The sequence below is a fragment of the Meleagris gallopavo genome, chromosome 17, assembly GCF_905368555.1.
Source record: "Meleagris gallopavo chromosome 17, MGAL_WU_HG_1.1, whole genome shotgun sequence".
NCBI classification, from domain to species: Eukaryota; Metazoa; Chordata; class Aves; order Galliformes; family Phasianidae; genus Meleagris; species Meleagris gallopavo.
The window spans coordinates 1,296,807-1,320,990 of NC_139420.1; the positions used below are offsets into that span (position 1 = coordinate 1,296,807).

At 40.5% G+C, this 24,184-nt stretch overlaps 2 protein-coding genes across 4 annotated transcripts in view; one reads left to right on the plus strand and one right to left on the minus strand.

Annotated features, from left to right (window-relative positions):
• The window catches only part of LOC146543160 (uncharacterized), a 77,335-nt gene extending 69,478 nt beyond the window's left edge, over positions 1 to 7,857 (minus strand). For 2 of the 3 annotated variants that reach the window (XR_014886903.1, XM_085238139.1), the window contains exons 1-2: positions 6,813 to 7,857; positions 6,458 to 6,523 (exon numbers count right to left, since the gene is read on the minus strand). Coding sequence is in view for 1 of the 3 variants with exons in the window: in XM_085238139.1 (XP_085094265.1) it covers positions 6,458 to 6,523; positions 6,813 to 6,938 (192 nt within the window). In the remaining 2 variants the exon portion in view is untranslated. The other variant, XR_014886904.1, reaches the window with a different exon arrangement.
• A 552-nt stretch (positions 7,858 to 8,409) lies between these two features.
• On the plus strand, positions 8,410 to 22,334 carry TANGO2 (transport and golgi organization 2 homolog). The gene is made up of 9 exons (XM_003210880.5): positions 8,410 to 8,552; positions 10,999 to 11,116; positions 14,027 to 14,115; positions 15,748 to 15,867; positions 16,047 to 16,161; positions 18,803 to 18,873; positions 19,867 to 20,020; positions 20,129 to 20,233; positions 20,343 to 22,334. Exons 2-9 carry the CDS (start codon positions 11,061 to 11,063, stop codon positions 20,461 to 20,463), a joined length of 831 nt encoding a protein of 276 aa, XP_003210928.1. The 5' UTR covers positions 8,410 to 8,552; positions 10,999 to 11,060; the 3' UTR covers positions 20,464 to 22,334.
• The last annotated feature ends 1,850 nt before the right edge of the window (positions 22,335 to 24,184 follow it).

Below are 24,184 nucleotides of genomic sequence, written 5' to 3' on the forward strand. Positions count from 1 at the left end.
TATACACCAATCTGCATAAGCAATTACACTGGAAGATTTATATAGGCTTCACACGCCAAGATTATTTGTGATGTATCATTAAAGCTTTCATATCATACTTAAAACCTAATAAAGGTTTTAAATCAACATACATACACAGTAATTTTCCACTGGACTCACAGCCAGTCACCTAATCAACAAAATGAATAGAGATGTAGCAAATAAGAGATTCAGCAAGTATCTCCACAAAGCTAGGTATTACCTTTTAGGAATACTCTTATTACCAACTTCCTGATAATAATCTGCACTCTCTCTTCAGTTTTTACCAACTTCAAGCTTAGAAAAATCAGAGGATAGAATCAACCTCTTAAAATGCATTCCTCAGTTAGTGAGAGACAGGAATACACATCAGTATTAAGAGAAAATTACATTGCAGTTTAAGAACGGCAGTAAGGATAACTGTTACTGGTAAAGAACTTCTACCAAAGTTTCAAACTTAAGGATGACAATCCAGTAGAATTCCACTCTCAAATCACATTAAAAGCATCTTCCCTCCACCTCTAAATACTGCCTTGGGAGAAGGAAAATGGTTTTTTTCTTCCATTATCTTTCAGCCTGCAGTAAGGAAGTGCCTTGGTCCAGAATCAGAACCCACAGGAATTCAGCAAGCGCTATTTCTGCTTATAGTAAAATCTTCAATATGTAATTTACATCTTGAATTCATCATGTCATCATTTCTTGGTATTTAACTTACTAACAGCTTCTCTAAAGTAGAGATTTTTATTACATAAATTATGGAAGGAGCAGGCTGGGGGTAGTGCAAACAGCATAAATTCCTGAATCAATATGAAATATGTCCCTGGTAGTAGTTGTTATTCCATGTAGGTATGTTATTGATTACAGCCATAATGGTCTCACTTCAGCTGCTGTCAATAGCCCACTGCTTGTATTGTCACGCTGAATTAAAGAACCACCAGGCTGAAAGGACGTGGAGAAGTTATACCAGCATGGTATGACCCAGCCTGTGGCACAGAGAAGCAGAACACTGCCAGTTTAAGTTAGGATTCATGTGTGATACTTCACTTGACATTACTTCGATAAAATAAAGCCAGATGGGATATTTATTCAGGCAGAAGAAGTGATTGGCTTAAACATACTGGAAAGTTCTTAAATTTAGAACCACTACATACAGCAAACCTATGTTCTACATACCTCAGGGCCATTACTGGGTACACTTGGTGACATCCAAACTCAAATAAAATGTTATGGGTAGTTGTCATTTCACTGATAAACAGGTACAAAGCTTCCCTACAGACTGTTGTTCATCCACATCTTTCCACTGTTTTTATTTGCATCTTAAAATGACTGCCCTCTCTAACTCAAGTATCTAATTGACACACCTACAGTTCTTGAAGCTATCTCAGAGACAGCCCGCACCTTATGAACCACATTTGAAGTCATCCTGCAATCCACTGCACTCTGGGGAATCTCTAACCTCTGCTGCTCTGTATACGATCAAATGATTCCTTTTTAATCTAAAGCATATAAAAGTAAGTTGACCCAACCCCATTACATACATTCAGCTCTCTCAAAAGTCAGGTAGTTAATGCTCAGGCAGTTGATCAGCAGACACTGTGGATTAAGCACTGCAATACAGTCTCTTAGCTATGGGAATAACCAGAGCAAATGCTTCCATCACTGCCCTGAAAAGCAGTTACCTGGCATTTTATCACTATGTAAATTAAATGCAGCATGTTTACTATAATGGAGGAACCACACTTCAACACTTTGGACTCAGGGGTAGAAATTACACCACCAGAGCAGATGAAATATAAGCAATAAGTTACTGGCTAGAATAACTCTAGTTTCATTAACTCTGCACTGCAACAAAGGTAGCTCAATTTAGACTTCCCTACAGTAAACAATTAAGATAAGGCAGCAGAAATGAAACAAAATTATATATAAGCTTAGAAAATAATGATACTAAGCCCAGGTCCTGGTTTCTCTGGCCAGTACTTCAAATTAAACTACTGCTTTGCACTTCAAAGTCAATGGCACCACACCTGTAAGAATCCTTACAGAGACCACTTCATTAGGTGAGTCAAAAAACATCAGCTGAGAATGAGAGGTCTGGGTATCAGTCCCCTGGGAAGTCCTGTGCAAAAGGAAGCACAGACGTCTAATTTTACACAGCCAAATTACTAAATCCTGCAAGAAATAAGGAAAAGGAATACTTTGAGTTTACTCTAACTATACTATGTCAGGTCTGGCCCCAAACTTTTAAAAAGTCCATTTTTTCTCTCTTACTTGCAATGTAGCCAGGTGCTCCATCAGCAGTTCAAGCCCTGACCTAACAGCTCCCCAACAGCAGTGATGGGTTTATTTCATGGTTCCATTTTTTCTAAGCTATTATGGCACATTCTAAATGCAGGGATTTTAATCTGGAAATGAACTAATGTCTTAAATAACGCTGGATTTTTAAGATGGGAGATTTCCTTTAATCACAACCACATGGAAAGAGGGACAAATAATCTTCATGTTTTCCAAATGTTTCTTGTATTTAAACTGGAGGAACCATTGCCTGTGCTGGAAATCATTTCTTTCACATTAGAGATCTCCAAGATTGAAATGAATGTCTAGCAGCATCTAGACTACAAGAAACCTATCTTAACAGCCATCAAACAAGTGTGGGGTCAAAACTGCTTTATTGGGCTACCCAGCCTGGGATCTGTGATCTAACCACCGCAACACTGGTCTTCCTAAATACACTCAACATTCAAAACCACTTTTTCCATTGTAATTGGTATCAGTTGATTGCAGAGGATTAAGGCTTGCCAAATCAGACTAATAGATCCTTCAATGAGGTATTCAGAGAGAGCAAAGCTGCACATGTTCTGGTTCACAGGTTCATTCTTCAGTGTACTATTCATACTAAGCATCTTCTAGCTTGTGCAAAGTCTACACTTGTCAAAACAGACTCAGGTATCTACAGATACTACAGACACCCACTGATTCTCCTTGTTAACTCGTCAGAGGTTTTGAAAAATATAAGTAAGCAGATTCATTTCCATTCATTGTGGCAACCTCCTAAAACCAACTTCAGATGGCTTTTATTTGCTGTGACATTTCCTTCAATTTTACATAGACTGGATGTCAAATATACAACTCCATAGCAAAAAAATAATGGTAAAAGAACAATATAAATTTTTAAAGAATTTGAATAATTAAATTAGTGAAAACAAACAAATCCTGTTGTTTCAGGGGTATTACAGTACCTTGCTTAGTTAAGAGTCATAATTCTCACAAAGAGGCTATTTGTTTCAATGGCCATATGTCCCAGTCCTGGCAACATTTTAGGATGTGTCCAGCCATGTTCTCTGAAGGAATGAGTAGTAACTAGGCACAAGCTTCGTTAACTAAATTGAAATCTTCTCCATAAGAGATTAAAACATTTTATAATACCACCCATACTTATATTTCTAGTGGATCTCTTGTACATTTTCTATTCCCAACTTACTGATGTTCTAGAGAAGCATGTACTTTGAGAGGTCAAAAAGTCTGGCAGAGCATTCCAAAACACCATGGCAATCAATGAGTTTAATCACTTCTTTCAAATGGCATTTTGTTTGATGTAGTGTGTACAAATTAATGATGAATAATAGATGCTGTCCACTTACTATTAAATGATTCCATGTATACATGCCAAAAATGCTAATTCTTGAAAACATGGCTGTGCAAGCCTGGCTTCCAGCATTTCAAAAGATTGGCTATTACTTGAGTTGCCTATTCTTATGGCACTGGGAGAAAAAAAAAACAACAGCCATAAAAAGAATGAGGCAACCTATTTGCCTTGCATACTATTTTAAATGAATAAAATTTAAAAAGACTTAAGGTAATGCAGAAGATGTAGACTTTGGATCATCAGTGCAGAGAACTACCAGTGGCCTTACAGAGTGTTTTGGATTGCAAGGAAAATAGAAGAAACAGGCAGGAGCAAGAAGCACTACCAAAAAAAACTTTGACCGCAGGATGGTGGCCTTGTTGGTTTGACACAAATTAGCCAAGGGAAAACAAAAATATTTCATTAAGTAAACGTTCATCAAGTTGCATGCATATCCTAAATGTTTTTATTATGGGAAGAACACCTTTTCAAAAAAAAAAAAAAAAAAAAAAGTGGGGATTTTAATCCTTAAAAATAAAAAAAAAGAAATCCCCCAGTTCCAGATGACTCATGTAATGTCCAACTAATCTTACTGAATCCTATAAATCCTTTTCCAATCCATACTGATTCAACTCTGGAAGTGGCTTTTTCCCTCTCTCATAGACACCAGCAAGAAAGTAAAAAAATTGACCTAAACTTTCACCTCTGATGATTACTCTGATGGCCATTAAGAAAAGAAACACCTTCAGGCTGGCCAAGATAGTGCCACACTTCGGTTCAAATATAAAGACTAAAGCTAAACGAATCTCACACTTGGCTGCTTCAGTGTTTGTTTACAGTGCTTGTGCCAGTGCTTCATACTCACATAATAAAACATTCAGAGCAACAAATTACAAACCTGGTACCACAGGAACTCTTAACAGGTTTCCCTCACAATGCATCAATTCTGACAGTAACAAAAGCCCACCAAAAACGCTGCAGAAATCATGTGTTGTGTTGCATTAAACCAAATACAGAAGCTTAGTTTTATATAACAACATGTATGCAGATGGCCTTCATGATAAGACACCTACTCTAAACTGCAGTTTGTACACAATATGTTTGTACAAAGTATATGGCAGGAATTTTGCCCTTTCTATGCAACATCCTGACTAAACATAATGGGAATACATCCCCCCTTTGCAACTGTTACCAGTTCTTCTCATATTAAAGAACTTCTGAGACTAAAATCCACTGCAGGGATTTTAAATGAACAGATGAAAAGTCAGAGAAGGTAAAAAATTGCTGTCAATCCTAGCTAAATACCAGGTCAAATCCGAGAGCAGGTTACATTCATGGAATTTCAGTTACTCACATTGACAGCAACTATGGCAGACAAAAATAAAATCAAAGTCAACTCTGTAAAGATCACATGTTAAATAAAATACATTCTAAGCACCTTTGGACAATACATGAGGATAAACTACACAGTGAAAGTATGCACTGTGACAGCACTGTTCTTCTAAACCTTGCACTCCTAATACATTCCTTTAGCCAAGCAAAGGGAAGATAAACCCATTTGCCTAATGGAGCATGTAATTTAAATATTTTAGGCAAGCGTTTACAGAGAGGTTGCTTAAAATAAATTTAACAGCCATCCATCCAAGCAGCTTGCATGATGAAAGGCACTGCATAGTTCACAACTTATTTTTTCAGAGCTATGCAGCCCCTTCAGTTACTCCAACCACGGGGTACGCTCTGTTTTACTGAATATAACTAAACATCTCTTCCCAAGCAGATTTAACGTGGAGCTGCAGTTTTCTCTATTGCAGTCACATTCCTAAAGCCACTACAATTTCAGCTCTTACTGCTGCACCATGCAGTCTTCCACAATTCTGTAAACAGAATACATTGAAAATTATGGATACTTAAAGGAGTGATGTACTTAATGCAGGCTGCAGCACTTCACCACAGGAAGATACAGTAAGCAATGCCAATATTCCATCATGGAGAATCACCATTTTTGCTATAAAGATTCTCATTAATGCAAACAGTGCTGTTACACACACAAACTTGTACCCGCTATTACTAGCATTCAAGCAGGTCCCCACTTGACTTAAATTTATCAGCCAAGGATTTTATTACATGCTAGGAATCACATGCTGTACTGTGACCTGCCTAAGGCACAGCAGTACTCGGTAAAATGCAAAGGGTATATAAGAATTACTCCTTCCACATGCACAAAGAAGTGCGTCCATCTAATAAATAAAAGGATAAAGACAGCCTTTAGTATAGGAACGCTTAAAGCGAGCATTTTAAAGAGTTGGGTTCAAGTTCTGCAAGCGTTAGATTTTAATCATGCACGGCAGTGCTACGGGGAAATGAAAGGAAGGGAAAAGGAGAAAGAAAAGAAGGAAACCACCTAACTTTGGCTCCTAAGTTCGTGACGGATTTCACGTTAGCGAGGGAATCGCTCCGCTCCGTTCGGCCGTCGCACAGAGCCATCTCGCCCGCGGCCAAAGCAGCCGGAGCGACGCCGCCCCTCCATGACACGAGCCGCCCGTCACAGCGCCGCCGTGCCGAGGGGCCGCAAGGGTGCGCGGCCGGCAGATGCGGGTTTAGTCATTCGTAGGCATCAACTCCTCCCCGCGTACCTCGCGATCGAGCGAGGCGCGCCGTTAAACCCGAAGCGCCGATCTTCGGCGAACAAAGAAGGCCGCTCCGCAATCCGACGCAAAATCGTCCCCAGCGGCGCCGCACCCCAAGGACCCCCGGAGCCCCTCCGCCGCCCGGCCCGCCGATCCGCTCACCACCTCCCCACCACCTCCACCTCCTCACCATCTCCTCCGCCTTCTCCCGCTTCTCTGCCCTCGGCTGATCTTCCTGGCTGCCGCCGACTTCGCGCTGTGGCCGGGAGCCGGGCGTACGAGGGAAGGAAAAACACAAACGGCGCTCTTCAGCGGAGCGCAGGGCAGCAGCCGGGCAGCGCGGCACCCCCGCACCGCCGGCCCCGCAGCGCAGCCCGCACCGCCCCGCGCATCCCCCGGGACCGCGGGCCTCGCCGCCTCCTCACCCGGCGCGGCGGCGCGGGGCCGGCCTCCCCCCCTCCTGCTCCTGTCTACAAAGGGCACCCGGGACCATCTCTACCCCCGGGGGAGGCGGGCGGGATCCTTAACCCTTTCCTCTCGTGTACCTCTGCCGGGAGTATTTTGGCTGACGTTTGCGGCGCGGGGCGTTTCTGCGGCTCGCCGCCGCCGGGGCCGCTCGGCACGCAGCTCCGAGGGCGGCGCTGATAGACGCGCTCCTTCAGAAGCCGCATCGAAAATAAGCGACCGCCTGCGGAGCGCCTCCGGCCGCGGCTCCTCGCGCGGGCCCCGGGACGCGCCGCTGCCGTCCCTCAACTCTTTATTCTTTTAATCGGGGCATTATCATTCCGCAGCGTTCACGCTGAAGGGGGGAGAGAAACGGCACCCCCGCCCGCCCCACGCGCGGCGCGGCGACGTGCGCGGCTCTGAGGGGGCGGCTCTGAGGGGGCGGCCCCGCGCTCCCGCCCTGCCACCAGCTCAGCCTCGCGCTGCCCCTCCGCAGCCGCCGCGCGAACAGGCGCGCGCGGCCAGCAGCCGCGAATTTTCCTATTGGCCGCTTCCTCCGCGCTCGCGCTCAGCAACCAAAATCTCATTGGCTCTCTCCGCTCTCTGGCTGGCCGCCGCAAACCGCGTCGGCCCCCCCGCGTGACGTCATCCGAGCGGCGCGCGCGGAGGAGCTCCGTTGCGGGGGAGCCGAGCGCTCCTGCGCGGGTGCGGAGCGAGGAGCGCGGTGGGACGGGCAGGGAGCTGCCGAGCCGCGGGCTTGTCCAGTTTCATCGGGCTGGGATGATTTAATGCCGCGTCAGGTGGTTCCGTCGGTAAATCCGTCACGTGAGCTGCCCGTCCAGCCGCCGGCAGCGAAGATCTCGCATCACCACCCATGGACGCTCATAGCGGCCAGGAGCCGGGCCGGGGCCGCTGCCCGGAGCGCTGTGCCGCGGTCAGCGGGGTCTGACAGGACACTGCAAGCGCGCTCGGTGCGTTCCGGCCACGAGATGGGACAAAGTTAATAACAGACATCAGAGCCGGTTCCCTTTTAGTTTTTGTGAGGAACTCGGGACAATCTGCGAGCCGTTCGCCAGGTTCGCGGTCTGCGGCTCCCAGAGGCTGACAGCTCTGCCCCGGGCTGCCCGCAGCGCTGCGGAGCCGCCGCCCGCCTGGGAGCTTCGAGCGGCACCGATGGCGGGGCTGAGCGCGGAGCACCCGGACGGCGCCAGAGCGGGACTGCGCCGCTGCGGGGCACGGAAGGGTCGGGTGAGCGTGACGGGTCCTCCCGGTCGTCAGCAGACCTTCAAAATCCTTCGGCAGGTCAGCGCTGCCGTCCCGCTGCTGGCGGCGGGGCTGTGGGGATGACGTGCTTAATGCCACGGGACCGACGGCAAGGCTGACCGCCTACCCCGAGTTTTCTGCTTCCAAGATGAGAGGTTTTGCCTCAAAAGCCACGTTACGTACTCGTACACCCCTGGAAGGTCTTTCCATTAACGTTTATTTACTTGTGCATACGAAGTTTATTACTCTTAGAGGGGTCACGGGCTTTCTGCTCTTCCTTTGGAGGCATTACCATAAAGCATCCTTACTTTACAAGTTCCACTGAAACTACCCGCTGCCTCCTGTGAAGGAGTCAGAAATAGGGCGGAGGGAAAAGCGGGGGCACCTGCGCGCCAACGGCCCTGAGCGGCGCGGGAGCCAGCCAATGGCGGCTCGAGGAGGGGAGGCGGGAGATCTGCTCTCCAATAGTCCGCGGGGGGCGGGGCTCCCGCAGCCAATCGGGGCGGGTGTTACTTTAAACTCGCCGTGCTTCCGGAAGCGACTGTGTGGGCTGCGCTGCTGTCCTAGGCGCGCGCTGGGTGAGTGCGGCGCTGCGCGGCCTCGGGCGGTGCCTTCCGGGTGCCTTCCTGCGTCCCGCTGCAGGAGCTCCTCGGCTGCGGGCCCCTGTAGGGCCCGGGGCTGCTGGGTGCTACCTGCGTATGGCCGTGCCTCAAGGCTCGGCTCGGCTGTAGTTGTACGCGTTCCGGTGTTTCAGTTGTGGCTGTTTTCCTTATCAGTGCTTGTTAATAGAAGCCGAGTGGCTAAAAAGTTAGCTAGCGTGTTTCTTTTGCTGTAAACTGTGTGCACACTGAAGTAGAAAGGCCAGGAGCAGGTGGGTATGGTGGGCTCTGCAAAGCGTTTCCACCGAGTGCTCCCTTGTGTTTCCTAAGAATAAGGAACGGTAAACAATTTTTTGTCACGTTCCTCTCTAGGAAGTGAGGAAGCTAAAGCTAATTGTGTTTGCATAACAGGAGGAAGAAATCCAGAATGGGCCCAGGGCAGGGGGGGAAAAGGAGGACACAAAAATAAAGATTAGGTTATGAGTCTGAGGTCATCAAAGTTGTCAATATCTTCTTCCTTACATGTGATGTTCTTTAATCTCATTCTGGTTTGCACTGCTGCCTCCTGCAGTGAAGATGGTCCCTTCACCCTGGTAAGGTTACCAGCCCTTCATCCTTCAGGAATAGCCTTTGTACAGAGCAGCCTGAGAGCTGACACGACAGCATCCACCTCTTCATTCTCATCTATATCTCACTTTCAGCCCTCCTATCCTCGCTGTGAATTTTTTCCAATTGCTCCTGATTGCAACTGGAAAAAAGAAGAAAAAAAAAAACATTCTTTTCAATGTCTCATTGTTCAGTATGGAAAACTCATTGTAATACTGAAAGAATATCCATCCAGTTTTCTTCTTTCATGAGCTTTTGAGGAATATAGTGCTCGGTTTCCTGTAAAGAAATTGAAAAGAAGCAGTAAACCAGTTGTAGACTCTGACTGTGAGTTACTGTTGTGCCACATAGCCTGTCAGAATTGAGTGAATAATGATCCTCAGGCTATTTTTCAGACTTGCTTGAAGAACAGTTGTGGATCAGCTGAGAGGTGTTTGAGATTTCTGTGGTAACTGACGTTATTTATGGCACTTCATTTGGGAGAACAAAATACATAACAAATGACTTCATTTTTCAAAGGCTGCTATTGGGAGATCTTACGAGTAAAGTGGTTTTATGCCAAATTGTGAATTGATTGCTTCTAATCAACCAGATGATGGTACAAACTTAGGAAAAGAACATCCACAATCTATCACAATTTGGTCTCCTGTTACCTCCTGTAACCACTGCTTTCTCCTGGCAGTGTACACTGAGGATTTTAACAGAACATTATTGCTGATCAAACAACACACTGTGCTGAGGACAGCAGCACAGAATAAGAATGGCAGTTATTTCAATGTCATTTCCAAGCCAGCAGCACCATTTGGAGCAGAATGCCTAATTTCAGTGTGTTTGTTGACTTTTGTCAGGCTGATTTGTGTGTGTTAGGCGTAAGTTAGATAGCAGACTAGAAACAAAGAAATAGAGGAGATTGTTGCCGTCATTTCATGCATGAAAATTGTTGACCCATTGACTAGAAATAATAAAACTGGATGTTATGAAAGCCCATTATTTGGAGAGCAGTAAGTTTTTGCAGGGATTGCAACACCTTCTTTTATGTGAGTATAGCTTTGAAAGAATGACAGTTGTATGGAGATATCCAATTAAATATCTCTGTAATCATCATATTTTACTGCTTTGTCTGCTGCAACTAACAGTAGCAGTAATTTCTTAGCTAAGCTTCATATAAGGTAAAACAGTGATGAGGTAATTGGAATGATATAAGAAAAGAGAATCGAAGTTAAGTAACTGAGATGAAGTTGGGTTTCTGAAGAAATAACAAGTCTATACCACGACATCCTATATCACAGCTTGGATAATGAGACTACGGTCCATTGATTACTGTTATGTCTTTGTTGGAATAATGATTCTATAGAAAGCTTTCTTTTGGAATATGTTTATAAAACATTAAAGGATTTTCAAAGTAACCAAACCCAAAGCTGATGTAGTTCATAGAAGTCCAAGAATGGCTCTTCAGCTTCCGTATTGTATTTGCTTTTGCTATTTGTTTTGTTGTATGTTTGTCAACGGTTTACGGGCTGGTTCGGCCCGGTTCCGTGACTAGAAGGGCGGAGGGATCCGCGGATCCGCGCCCCGGAAAAAAAAAAGAAAATAAGGACCCCCGAAATAATTGAAAACAGTGCATTGCATGATGTTATGATGTGGAATACCGATAATGAAAAATCATGAAACCATGACAATGTTGCTGACCAAAATGTATTTAAACCAGTTTTTCAGTAAGCAAGGGTATGAGCATTGCAATCTGTAAGCTTCAACCCAGAGGCAAGTTTATCCTCTATGTGATTTGTGGCATAATAGATGATCTGCATTTTCTTTGTAGGCTGTTACAGAATGACCTTGCACTGAGCTTTTGTGGGAAAAGCAAGACTTAGTCATTCTCCAATGTGCATCATTCTATTCAAATTTGATCCTCGGCCGGTTTCAAAAAATGCCTACAGGTAAGGATGACTGAAAGAGAGCTGTTTCTGTAATTTTTTGTACAATTTCCTGTAGCCTATGTTTGAAATACAAGCTCAGGAGTTCTTACTTGGTGTTCAGTTATACTCGTGTAATGTCTAACTTAGATTTTCTCCGTGGGAGTACTTAAAGGGTTCTCAGAGGGTTGCTTACATGTGTTGTTTTGCACCTTGGTCAGAAGGCTCAGTCTCTAGTTATGGGCCTCTTGATGGTGATCTGTCATGTGCAGGATGCATCCTTCATAAATTCTAATCCAGAGTTCCAAATTCCTGTCTTGTCTTGTATCCTAAAAGCTAAGGGGAATCATGTTTGATGGACCATCAATTGCTTAATTGATCTCAATTTTCTCATTACTTTTTGTTAAGCAGAGCCTTGCTCTCTACCTCTGTAATAAATGATTCTGGCCAGCCTTGCATGTCAGCAATAAGTACTGTGCCATGTTGTTCTTGGTGGCTGATCTTAATTTTATTGCTTCAATCAAACACATAACTTCAGTCCCTTTTTCCCTTCCTTGACACACCGTGGCTAAACCTTTTATTTTATTTTTTTTTATTTGGAAGAAAATTGAGGTACCTGGTTGTTGTGTTTTTATTTTTTACTATAGTTTCTTCACCTTCGTCTCAGCTTTCTGAAGAACATACATATCAGCTGGAGATGTTGCCCAGTTCTCTGAACACCATTTAGCTGTGAGACCTCTCTGCACTGGTCTGCTGCTAAGTGTACTTTTCCTGATGGCTCCTGTGTGTAACATTGTACTTGAGCTCTATTTACTTCACACTGAGCTCATGGATCACTTCTCCCAACCCAGAGGGGGATCTCTGACCGCAGGCCTGCTGGTGTGTTTGCCCACCTCAAAAAAGGCATCTACAATTAGCTTTTATTATCCATTACTTTGTTTCTCTTGGTGTCTAGCCATTAAAAGTTGAAAAGACAAACTGGATTTCTTTGGCCAAGCTAAACAATGTTCTCCATAATGCTTGGGAGGGTTTCCCATCCTAGAGAATTTGATTTCCACAGCAGTTCATTTGGGCTCTTTTTGTGAGTGCCTGATTTAGCACAAAGCTTGCAGATGATCGAAGTGCATGAACGAATTCCTGTCTTCCTGAATGTTTGCAGCTTACTGTTCTGCCCTTGGTGTTCTCTCTGGGGGCCTATGAGAAGTAAAGCTCAGGGCAGTGTAGCAAATGCTTTACTGTAGTCCTTATCATTGTCAAAGTTACTGCATTGCCGTTATATTCCAAACTATACTCTGTGCATCTTAAGAATAAATATGTTTTAAACTTCAAAGCTATAATTGGAGGCTTTTTATGGAAATGAATTTCACTGTATGGAATTGCTTTGATGGAATGATTTCTCACATTTTTATCTGTCTCAACATTTAAGTAAATCTTAATGAGTAAGCCCTAATACAGTTAATTTCAGCTGTAAAATAGCTGAACAGGCCTTTTGCAAAAAAAAAAAAAAAAAAAAAAAAATTAGATGCCAAAGGTCACTTAATAGTGATGCTTTTCACTGTGATTATGTTCCACAAATGACTAAATGAATATGCTTTGAATGTACCAATCCTGCTACTAGCCTGGTGCTAAGTGCCAAAATCTGTATATAAACTGAGAGATGGGAATATTCTACCACACTGGAAAAAATCCACCTAATACTGTTTAGGTTCCATACACAAGTAGTATTCGCTTCACTAGGAAGAGCTGGTCTTTTTTCCATGCATCTTGTATATGAACCACTTCTCAAAGACCATGCTGAGCTACGTCTCCCACACTGGCAGATGCCTCTAAGATCCTCTTCCCAAATAAGGAGCAGTGGAAGCCAGACATAGCGGTGACAGAAAACATTCTGAGAGTTATTTCCTGCTTGTGTTGTTTAAGAGCTATCTGGTTTAGCTGGGTATACAAAGAGTGGCAAAACACTTTGAGTGCAGGATGGCTGTGGAGTAAAACATGCTTATTAAGAAATAAATGTGTTTCATCCAGCAGCAGTTTTCAGTTGCATATTTCTTATAACATCTGCCTACCTTCTGACTGAGCAGCCTCCAGGGCTTCCAACAGCTTGTCTGCTGTGAGGACTCTCATTAGATATTCACATCTTGTTTCCTGCTGTTCTCAGATTATGCAGCAACCATACTTGCAGAAAAGTAAAAAGAAAAAATAATTACATGGAGAAAAAACAAAACAACAACAAAGGGGAGCACTCTCCATTCCCCACATACTTCTTGACTGTTGCAGAAAAGCATGCTTTTCCCTTTGCATCTCTGCATCGTTGAGTGTGCTATCTTCTCTTCATTAATTGAATGAATTTCAGTCAGGATGGGCCTTGGAGGCCATCAGGTTTGTCTCTGTTCTGTGTTCTGGATACTTTCAGACAAAAGTATTGTGTCTTTCTACTGCATAAATAGTGCTTTAATTGTTCAAGTTAAATTAAAAAAAATACTGTGGTTGTGTGACCCTAACTAAAGATAAAAAAAACATGTTCTTGTGCTTCAGATAAGCTTCCTATAACCTGTGAGTTCCCTTTAGAGTTCCTTGGAGTTTTTTTTTTTTTGTTGGTTTTCTTTTTTTTAAGCTGTAACTTCACGTGCTGAAGAATTATAAGATTGAGTTAAGACTGAAAAGCAATCTCTTGCTTTGCAAGCATTTTTCTCTTCTTGGATATGAGCCTCATTCATGCAGTAAGATGAACTTGTTAAATGTCTCAGAACAGTGTGAGAGAAGGCTGTGGTTAGCTGTTGTTCAGCTTCTATGCTGATAGAAGTGAGATGCTAAGGTAAAGAGTGGTTTAATACTTACAGTGAACTGTTGCTGCGGCAAAAAATATTCTGTTATTCTCTGTGTTATAGCATTCCTATTTCTAAGTACATACCTTGCTACTCTTGTGTTCTACAGACTTATTCTAGCAGCTAATAGAGATGAGTTTTACAGCAGACCATCCAAATCAGCAGATTTTTGGGACAGCAGCAATGAAATCCTGAGTGGTACGTGATGTTCTTGTATTTCTGGTTGTCCTGTCTAGAAAGTGAGTTGTGCTGTTACTGTCTTATTTGTGTTTTAATATCACGTAGTAGTTTTCCTCCCAGTTTTCTTTTTACTGACTTTAAGCCAAGCAGTGTAATGGAAATGTAGTGATATGTTTGTCCATCACAAACAATTACTTGAGCTTTGGCAGATATGCTGAAATGCTTTCTTAAATAGATGGAATTAGTTACTCCACAGACTCACTGTCTGTACTTGTGACTGAAAATCATTAAAACAAGCCTCAAGGAAATTCTTCTAGTTTCTTATCAGTAATTTATAGGCTACATAGTGGTTTTAGTTATTGATCCATTAGTTTATTAGATTTGGCCTGCAATCAGTTCAGTAAAATGTAGTTATTTAATTGTCTAGTTTTCCTTTGTAGGGAATCTATCTGCAGCCTTGGGTAGACAAAGCAATGCTTAGATCCAAGGTAGCAAACAGTATTTGCAAAGTCACAGATGTTACTGTCACACGTTGTGTCTTATTGTCATTGGCAGGGAGAGCTGTGATGATAAATGACTCCCACTGCGCTGCAGCTCCTTCACTTCTCAAGCTCTGCCTGACATTCCACTTCTGTCCCAGACATTCTGGGTGCTGCTTCCCTTGTGACACAGGAATTTAAAAACAAAGAATTACCCCAAAAACTGAAGAGCCCTGAACTTTCTCTTAAACCTTTGTCATCTCTGCCTGTATTTGGCGTGAGAACACACGTTCTCCATTCAGTGGGTCTGTCTGTGGAGAGCCCATTAATATACTCCCATTGAGTTAAAATTATTAAATCAAAGCAGGACAAAAACATTAAATTCTTTCTTTGTATGAATCAATGAACATTTTTGGACCTGATACAAAACCAGGAATTGTATATGTTTACATATCAGTGTAGCTGTATGTTTTGGTTTTGTGCACCTTTAGTGAAGGTGAAAATATTGATGAAGTGTTGTGTGAGGATGTGACAAAGCTAAACTTGACACTGACATTTTGGAGACTGAAGGAAGGAAAGAGTTTCTGAATAAGCATCCAAGACTTGGTTTTCGTCTCTAATGAAGGATCTCTTATGAGATCTGGAGTTGAAATTCTTCCAACGATATGCATGTTAGATTGCATAAGAGTCTTGGCAGTGGCTTCCTTCTTGTAGCTACTGACAATTAGCACACCCCACCTCCCAGGCAAGTTACTGTTACCGCAATACAATATTCTGCAATTACCTAAATTACTCTAAATTGTTCTGGTTACTTCTAAAGTCAAACTTGCCAATAATGTTAATCTTCCGAGACTTTGCTTTTGAATTAACAAGCATTATGAGCCTACTTAGTTTTCTGTGTATTTTGGCTTACAGGCGTAGCTTATAATTTCACTTTTAGACCTCATACACCTTTTACATCATTCTTTATCATCTATTATTTCAGTAACTTGTTAGTTCAGAATCGTGGATGGGTAATAGAAGTGCTCTTATCCTCATGCATACTTGTCCAAAAAGATAGTACTTACCGTATTTTATTCAGCCTCGTCAAGACTCAGCATCTGTATGAAGAAATTATTTAACCTTGAGATTTTTGAAGATGAATGTAATAGCCTAGTTCTTATTTTATTAGGTCTGGATATGGAGGAAGGAAAAGAAGGTGGGACGTGGCTGGGAATCAGTAAGAAAGGCAGGATGGCAGCCCTGACGAACTATATGCAGCCAACAACTGACAAAAATGCAAAAGGAAGAGGTATGAAAGGATATTATTTATATTTATATTGTTTATTTATCCTTTTATGAAGGAATGTTTTTCTGATTGCTGTTACATTCTGTTGGTTGAAGATATCTTCTGTAGTATTGTTTGTTTTACCAAGCCTTTCAGATTAGTAACTTCACGTGGTCAAGTTGCTCTGTGTACTTCTTTCCTAGGTGCTCTTGTAACAAACTTCTTGACTTCAGATCTGGACTGTTACTCTTACTTGAAGAAAGTTTCAGTAGAAGGACATCTTTATAACGGATTTAATTTAATAGCAGCTGACTTGAAGTAAGTCTGCAAACTTCAGTGTCACAGCAGAAAGATAGTAGTAGTGAAGTACACGTATTTGTTAGCACATGAGTGTAATAATATGGAAGCCTGTCACAAGACAAGCTCTCACTTCAGTTTCTTTAGCTAGTTGGCATGTAAGAGCCCAGTGTTACCCTGGTTGAAATTTCCTTTGTTTTTTCATCTTTCAAATGCTCAATGGCTGCCTTGTATTCTCTTACTTAGGAGCTCATAATTAGTCTTTTCCCTGCAGACTGTTATGATTTTGAGAGAGCAAAACCTTGGCTCTGTAGTTTCTCAGAGATGTACATGCTTCTGTTTGAGTATAAAATCTCTTATCCTCAAATTTTCAATCTAAAATTCAGTTTGCATTTATATTTTCTATATCCTTCCTGCCTTGAAAAAATAAACAGGAACAACCAAAAATGCTATTCTAGAAAATGACAAAGAAAATCCCATCCAAAAATTTGGACTTTGATTTATTGTTTTTCCATGCACAGTTTATGTACAGCTACTCCAACCTCAAGTTTTGGCTGGTGAGCCACAGTAACTTAGAGAGTTGAGTATTCTAATGCTGTAATCAGCATTAGAACAGAAGTTGAAACTGCTGTGTCTTTGTGGGCTGGACAAGCAAGTATCCCCCATCCTACCCTTCATTTTTGCTATTGGGTGGCATGCTGTGGCAAGGTTACAAGAGCTGAGAGCTTCTGGGCTGATATTACTGTCAAAATTCCCTCCTACCTCCCCACTTTGATGCAAGTATGGTTGGTTGCTGCTTTCTTCCTACTGTTTTGTGTGGCTTTATTTCCTTAAGAAAGGCTTTTATTTCAAATTCTGCCAATTTTTCATTTTTAAATTTACTGTGTTATGGTGGGAAAGTGAAATAAAGCTCTCAGATAACCGAAGTCTAAGCTGAATTTATAAAGGCAGATATGCCACCTGTAGAGATAAGAGTGCATTTGTTTTCTTTCTGCTTTGAAACAAGCAGAAAAGTTGGTGCTTTCAGAATGTTAATCGTAAGCTTGTCAGGCAGTTAGTGTTTGCTGCTCTCCTTTGCAGTTTGTTATCCTACCAGTGACTTCACAAGAATTTTTCCTTTTCTATTTTTTCTATTTTCCATTTTTATTGTGGTCAGAGGACTTGATTTCTTGTACTCTATCACATACTGCTGCCTGGCTGCCTTTCATAGGTTGAAAGGCTATCTGTAACTTTAAAGATAATGGAAGAATTAGTCTTACTGTGTTTTTAAGAAAATGCAATACTCAACATGTTTGATGTAATAAGCAGTAAATAGTTTTGGTTTTCTTCATTTTAATTTAGATGTGGTTAATAGTTGTAAAGTCTGTTAGTATGATGATGTTAAAGTAGTTTTGATTGACATTACTAAAATAATAATTCATGTGTTACTATTTAGTTTGCTTGATTTTTTTATTTTTTAAATTCTATGCTAAGGTGATAGGGAATTGTCTGCTCAGCTGAGTAGTCCTTTTGTGGTGATGCAGATCATGATTTCATGCTATGCACTTTGAAAGCTGCATGTGTTAATTCTCCATTGTGAAATCCTTAGCCTTGGATACTCTGGTGAAACGAAATTCTTGGCAAATTAATGATGCAAAGCAATTTCTATAAAACATATAAACCTGTCATCTTAGGAAATTAGAAATAGTCCTGAGAGAGATGTGGTGTATAAATGGAAGCTGCTTTCTATGTAAATAGAAAAACATTATGGTAGCTGATGTTATTTTGTTGAACCATGTTACTGTTCAAAAAAGAGATTGAAGCCTATTCTTAACATATTCATCTATTGTGTAACAGCAGTGACTGGCTCTGCTACAGTGGTGTGAAATGGAGAGGAAACTCCGATTGGAAGAGTAAATGAAGCAGCGTTGGGAAGGGGTATATCTGAGCATGTGATACTGCTGTCTGTAGGTGGCATGCTTAAAGAGATATTTACAACGTTTGAGTTCTCAGATCCTCAAGAAAACAAACTTATTTTCTCTGTGTTACTATGATGACAGAACAGTATATGATACAGGTGCAGTGATGTGAGAAGAGGCAGCGTAAGGGTTGTGAAATCTGGTCATTCATTTCCACAGCTTTGTATGATTTATTTTAAACAAGCATGTTCTTTGATGCCTCTAGTGTCATTCATTAACTGTATTCTATACATTCTTATTTGCATCAAGGCTAAGACCTGCCTTTCTAGCTCATGGAAAAATAAGGAACAGGGAATGGCATCTCTTCTTTATTCTGTTTTATGGTACTCAATCCAAATTCAGTTTTAACTGCAAGTTCTGTGACGTTTTCTTTTAAATTCAAAGAAGATTTCTTGCTTCAGGAGGTGGAGTTTGCTCATGTTTACGGTATACCTGCCTGCTTTCCATGCAGCAATTCTGGGTTTTACTGAATTGCATTACCACTGTGTTTAAAAATGATGATGGTAACATTTGACTGTGGTATGATATACTATTTCAGAGGAGGAGAGTAATGAAATTCATCAGTTAATTTCTGGGCTGTGGTGTCAGAGCAGTAACAGTGACAGAAACATCTTGCTGTGTTTGAAGGTTGTGTGGAATTAGCAAGTGATCAACTACAGAAGCTGATGGTTTTTCAAGGAGAAATTCTTGTTTGTATTTTTCAGTAGCACCAAAGGAGATGTAATTTGCTACTATGGAAACAAAGGAGAACCGGAACCTGTTTTCTTAAATCCTGGTAGGTTTACAGGTTTACATCTAAAAGGTTGGAATATTACTCTGTTACTTTAAAGGACTCAGAATATAGTCATATTCTCCAGTATTTTGGCTGGTTAAGCATTGTCTTTGCTAACTTTCCTTGCATTCTTAAAAATAAATGCTTAAATTCATTTAAATATTTGCTAATATATCTCAGTAAAGTGTCAGTAGTTTATAACAGCTTCTATCCTTGTCAGTGTTCAATCTCCACTGCAGTTACTGGAATGTTACTTAATTATGATCAGGGGACAAAGGTCTGTCTTGAGGAATGGAATTTTCAAAGTCAGAGGTAACTTTTCTTACTTTGCGGAGTTAAGAAGTAATTTGACTGTGCTCCCCTAGGGACAGAATTGGCTTTAAAAAATAATGAACTTTTATCTTTAAGTCGGGTAGACTGATTTAAAATATTTAAATTCTAGCCCTTTGCTAGCCAACTATATAGGAGACTCCAGTATTCATCACCAAAAACCAACAGGAATGAAGTGAGACATGCAGAATGCTTTAGCTGGTTGATAGCAGTTGTGAAGAAGGCTGTGTTAATACACAAAGGCTTATTTTGCTTGCTTAAAATAGTCAAAGCCTTGCTGCCAATAGGCAAATAGTTACTGTACCAGTTATGGCATAAATTCTTGGAAACAGCACTAAACAGACTTTAACACAAACAAAAAGCTGGTCACTCCTTTATTGTGTTACCTCTGTACAATATGAAATTGAATTTCATTGATTTCATAATGTATGAAGCTTGGAGAATTGGAATTGCTTTACAGAAATAAAGCCAACAATGTAGTGATTAAGAGTTATTTTGTGTTTAGGCTGTGCGATACCCTCATGTTTCTGTTAGTGTTGTGCTCTGGGCAGGGAATCTTTGGTATTTCACAAAAGTCTGGGAAAAGGTTAAGTTGTTTTATTAAGTGTTACATGCTACATTTACATGTTATATTTTTTTTCTCCTTTGGTGCATGCACATGTATAGGAATATATGGACTGAGCAATTGTTTGTTGGATACACCATGGAAGAAACTTCAGTATGGGAAACAGCTTTTCACAGAAGTCATCAACAGAAGCCAAGACCTTGCCAAAGAGGACTTGGTGCAGGAGCTCCTTACAGTGATGAATAATCAAGAGCCGTAAGAAAACAATATAGAGAGGCCAACTTCACAGAAAACAGCTTAGTGCAAGAGATAATATGATGGAGAATTAAAAAAAAATAATAATTTCTTCTACAACTTTTTCAGTCAATTACCTGACCCTGCAATTGAAGACCAAGGGAAGGAATACATACGTCCTATATTGAACAAGTATGCAGCTGTGTGCGTTCGTTGCCCAGGTTATGGAACAAGGTAATATTTCCTGCTGGACCAAAACATATCTCAATTCAAATGTATGTTGTCATAAATGTTAACTCTTTACTGAGTGTTTTGTATTTCTTCTGCCTTTATGTTGTTTCAGGACAAACACAGTCCTTCTCATTGATTCAGAAGGAAATGTTACTTTCACAGAGCGTGCCATGATCAACGAGGATGTCAGCCAGTGGAAAACAAGCACCTATGAATTCAAACTGCACGTGTAACAACTTTCCATTTGAATGCATTGTAATAAAAGCAATGAAAGCAAGCTGTTAAGCTCCAGGAAATGTTTTCTGCCAGCTTCTGGAAGCTAAAAATAGCAAGAGAAGCAAAAGTTGTTTTAAATAGATCGTATAAGCTATCAATCTCACAAATCCTTTGCATAAAACCAAGTTTCTTGCTGTTCTTACACTAAGTTACAACTTTAAAACAAATTTCTGACCGTGTGGCTTTGTTTTATCATCTAAGCTTTAAAAAATGGTAATATCCAGTGGAAGGTACCAACAGGATACTGTGACTTGCATATAACTTCTTTATTTTTATTTCAACCAAAGCTGAGAATATATGCAGCTTCTTGGTGAATCAATCTTCAGCTAACTTTCAAATCTAAATTTTGTCTAAAAGTTAGATTTTTATCATTTGCACTTGGAATTGAAAGGAAATCAGCTGCAGTTCCATTTCTTTTCACAGGTTCCTCTAATTTCTTTTCACTCAGATGCAACCATGGTGTATGATGCCTGAAACCAATGTCAAGCAGTCACAGAACTTAAGATCAGAGGGATCATGAGGCCACCTGGTCTAACACCTGTTTCCAGGGCAAGGCTGTCTTTGCCCAACATGCAAGTCATTTTTTTTAAAGTATATTTTAAAGGAATACTAACCTTGCATTCAATTCAGAGGAGGAGAAACACTTGCTGCCTTTGTTTTTTACAAATCTCCTTTCAATATATAATTTTATGATTGTAAGCTGATGCCAATGTGCATTAAATGAATGTATGTTTTCTTTGAGGAATTAATTGCTTTGGTAATATTTAAACTTGTCACCATGCCATGGTGCATTGTTCTGCCTGGAGAGGGTAGGAAGGGAAGAATTCTTTGTTTTGTTTACCTGTAAATATTACAGCAATAGATCTTAAGTACTCTCAAATCTAGTTTTAGAACTAAGAAATTAAGTTGTCACTGCTCAGTTTTATTCAGTAAAGTTTAGAGTTGTTTGTCTTTGAAGAGAATAAAATTCTGTACTGTGACATCTTGTTTGCTTATAATCTCGTTAGCAATATTAGTTTTTTTTCCTTCCCAACCAGACAGATAAGGAATAATTATGCTTGCAAATGGAACTGAAGTTACACGAACTTGAGACAGCCTTAGTGATCTGCATACCTGGATGTTGCAGTGGAGGTGACATTTGTAATTATCTATCTACAGTTACAGATAGATGGAGAATTCAGAATCACCTTTAGAATGGAACATCTGTTGTAATGTAACTTGTTTCAGCCATGCTGAAAAGATCACTCTCCAGAATTCTTTATGTAGTATCTTGTTTAAGAGTGTATATTTCTATGAGTGGTCATAACACAAGGAATGGGAGGGGAGCAAACAGACAAAAATCCCAGCAAGTAGGGCTGTGAAGTTGAAGGATTCTTGGTAGCCTTTTCCATGGAAGCAGTAGGATTAACAGGCAAGTAAAAAAGAATAACCACCATATTCTGAGCAGCTTTGATAAAATGACACTTTTCAACATGCAATTTGTTTCCATCTCATTCTGTGATTGATATTCTTTGTCTTTACTAAATATCAGTATGAATTATCACAGTACTTACTAAAACTTTGCTTTATTTGCCTTATTAAATAAACAAGTCTCCCAGGAAAACCTTGATTTATATTCAAGCATTATAAAAGTCCATATGAAGCTCTCATCTTTCTCCTGAAGAGTTTAAGCTAGAAGTGGCATTCGGTGATGATGTATTTTGTGGTTTTTGCTTGTTTTTAAATCTAAAGAAAAGCCTCTGACGTGGATTTAAAATCTTCTAATGAGGATGTGATAACTACGTATGTATGCAATTTGAACTTCATTAAATTATTTTGGATAAATATACATGATTGTCTACTAAAATTAATACAAAATGTAATGATACTGTATACTTGGTCTCTGCAGTTATGATTATGTAACTGCGAAACCGTGACTTAAAATACTTCAAGCAAATATATGAGCTGGCCTTTAAGTAGGCTCTTAAAAGTATTTTAGTCCTTATTTAATATAATCTAAATTGATGGGACTTCAGCATACATTTGATAATCAATATATTCTTAAATATTCTCAGTAAAGCGTTCTGGATCCACTTTTATAAAACCTTGTTTTTGAGCTTGTTCTTTGTGCCCTTTGAGGAAAGCACTACATACTGATAGCAGTGAGGTACTTTACAAGCCTGTCCTCTAGTGACAGAGGAGGTGTATTCAATGGATATCTCATCTGATATTTCAGCCCTGGTGGGCACGAAACCAGTGGTAGTCAGTAACTTACCTGATGGCGTAAACACATTGATTGCTTCTGTTCTGTGAAGAAAATCACATCACTTTTCAGGTGTTAGTTAAGATAGATTAAATAATAAGCTGAGAATATGTGGAGCCAATAGTGTCATTTCTTGTAGTACAACATTATAACTGGTATTCAGTAACTGGGGCTTTTACCTCTCCTTATGAGAAAGTATTCTAAGAGAAAAAGTGGGAAAGCAAGCTTTTCTCTTGGTATGCTAGTTCAGTTGTGAATGGCTATTGGAAGTAACCATAGAGCCAAGATGTTACCAAGTGCATTCATCTGTGTTCTGATTGTCCCATCTCAACTGAACGTATTCCATTTGGAAAGGAATTAGCTGTCCTTTCAGTTAGAGTATATAAATGTGTATATAGAGTAACTATATACTATATAATATTTAATATAATATAAATAGTAATATTTAATTTAATATAATAATAAATCTTAATTTTTGAGTTCATGTACAAAAATAATTTCACATGAAGTAATTATTTTGGAATGTGGATTATATTTTTAATTGCACTATATTTAACCTTCTGTGTTTGAGAACTGTTGCAGGCTTCCAATTTATGTAGCTGCAGTTGCAGTGTTACTTGGACGTTGAGAAGGCTCAGTCGTTTGTACTCTGGCCCAGTATGTCCAGGTGCCAGGGAAATGGTCTGCTTGGAAGCATCTCCATGCTGAAGTTCAAAGGTTAATTTTTACAGAGCTGCAGGTAATCTTGAATCAACTCGCTTCCCCCTCAGTGTCCAATGTAGCTGAACGTGAATACTGTAGAGTCACCTGAGTAGCGCACAGATTAAAAGGTAACACAAAATAGCATCTTAATATCTTAACTAAGGATATATATATATTTTTTTAAAGAGCTTCAGATCTTTGAATGCAAAACAGCACGCTGTAGGCTGTAGCTAGAGTGACTCAGCTCCATTAATGTGGTCATTATAGTTTCCATCTGCTTAAAAACACATATTTAAAATACCCACATCTGTTTTATACCTTAAATTTCTTTTATGCCTCAATGATTAGTGTCTAGAGCATGTTTTTAAAGATAAGCCATACTAATTTTTCTATAATGAATGTCTTTGGAAGGTAAATACCTTTTTTTGCTAAAATAAAAGTAATGTAGTCTGAGTTAAAAAACTGTCTTATGGTAGATTTAACAGCACAGCATGTACTGCAGTTACTGATATTCACTCAGAGAATGGAACACTGACTCCATCTAATTTTTACTGCAATGAGTGCAGCCTATTCACTTTTTGGGAAGCCAGCAGTAATTTTTGTTATTGACTCTTCGGTGCTTTGGGTTGGCAGCAATTGTTTGTCCTGCCGAGGAAAGGGAGAGCTGCGGGTCACCCTGTGAGCAAAGCATCAGCTGTTGCATTTTTGCTGGACTTCAGTCTTATGACTGTGAA

What these genes read in the sequence shown, in the direction of transcription:
- TANGO2 (XM_003210880.5), top strand. Translation starts at nt 11,061, where the DNA reads ATGTGCATCATTCTATTCAAATTTGATCCTCGGCCGGTTTCAAAAAAT. An exon ending in CAAAAATGCAAAAGGAAGAG is followed by an intron (nt 15,868 to 16,046) that starts GTATGAAAGGAT and finishes CTTCTTTCCTAG; the next exon opens with GTGCTCTTGTAACAAACTTC. An exon ending in ACCTGTTTTCTTAAATCCTG is followed by an intron (nt 18,874 to 19,866) that starts GTAGGTTTACAG and finishes GCACATGTATAG; the next exon opens with GAATATATGGACTGAGCAAT.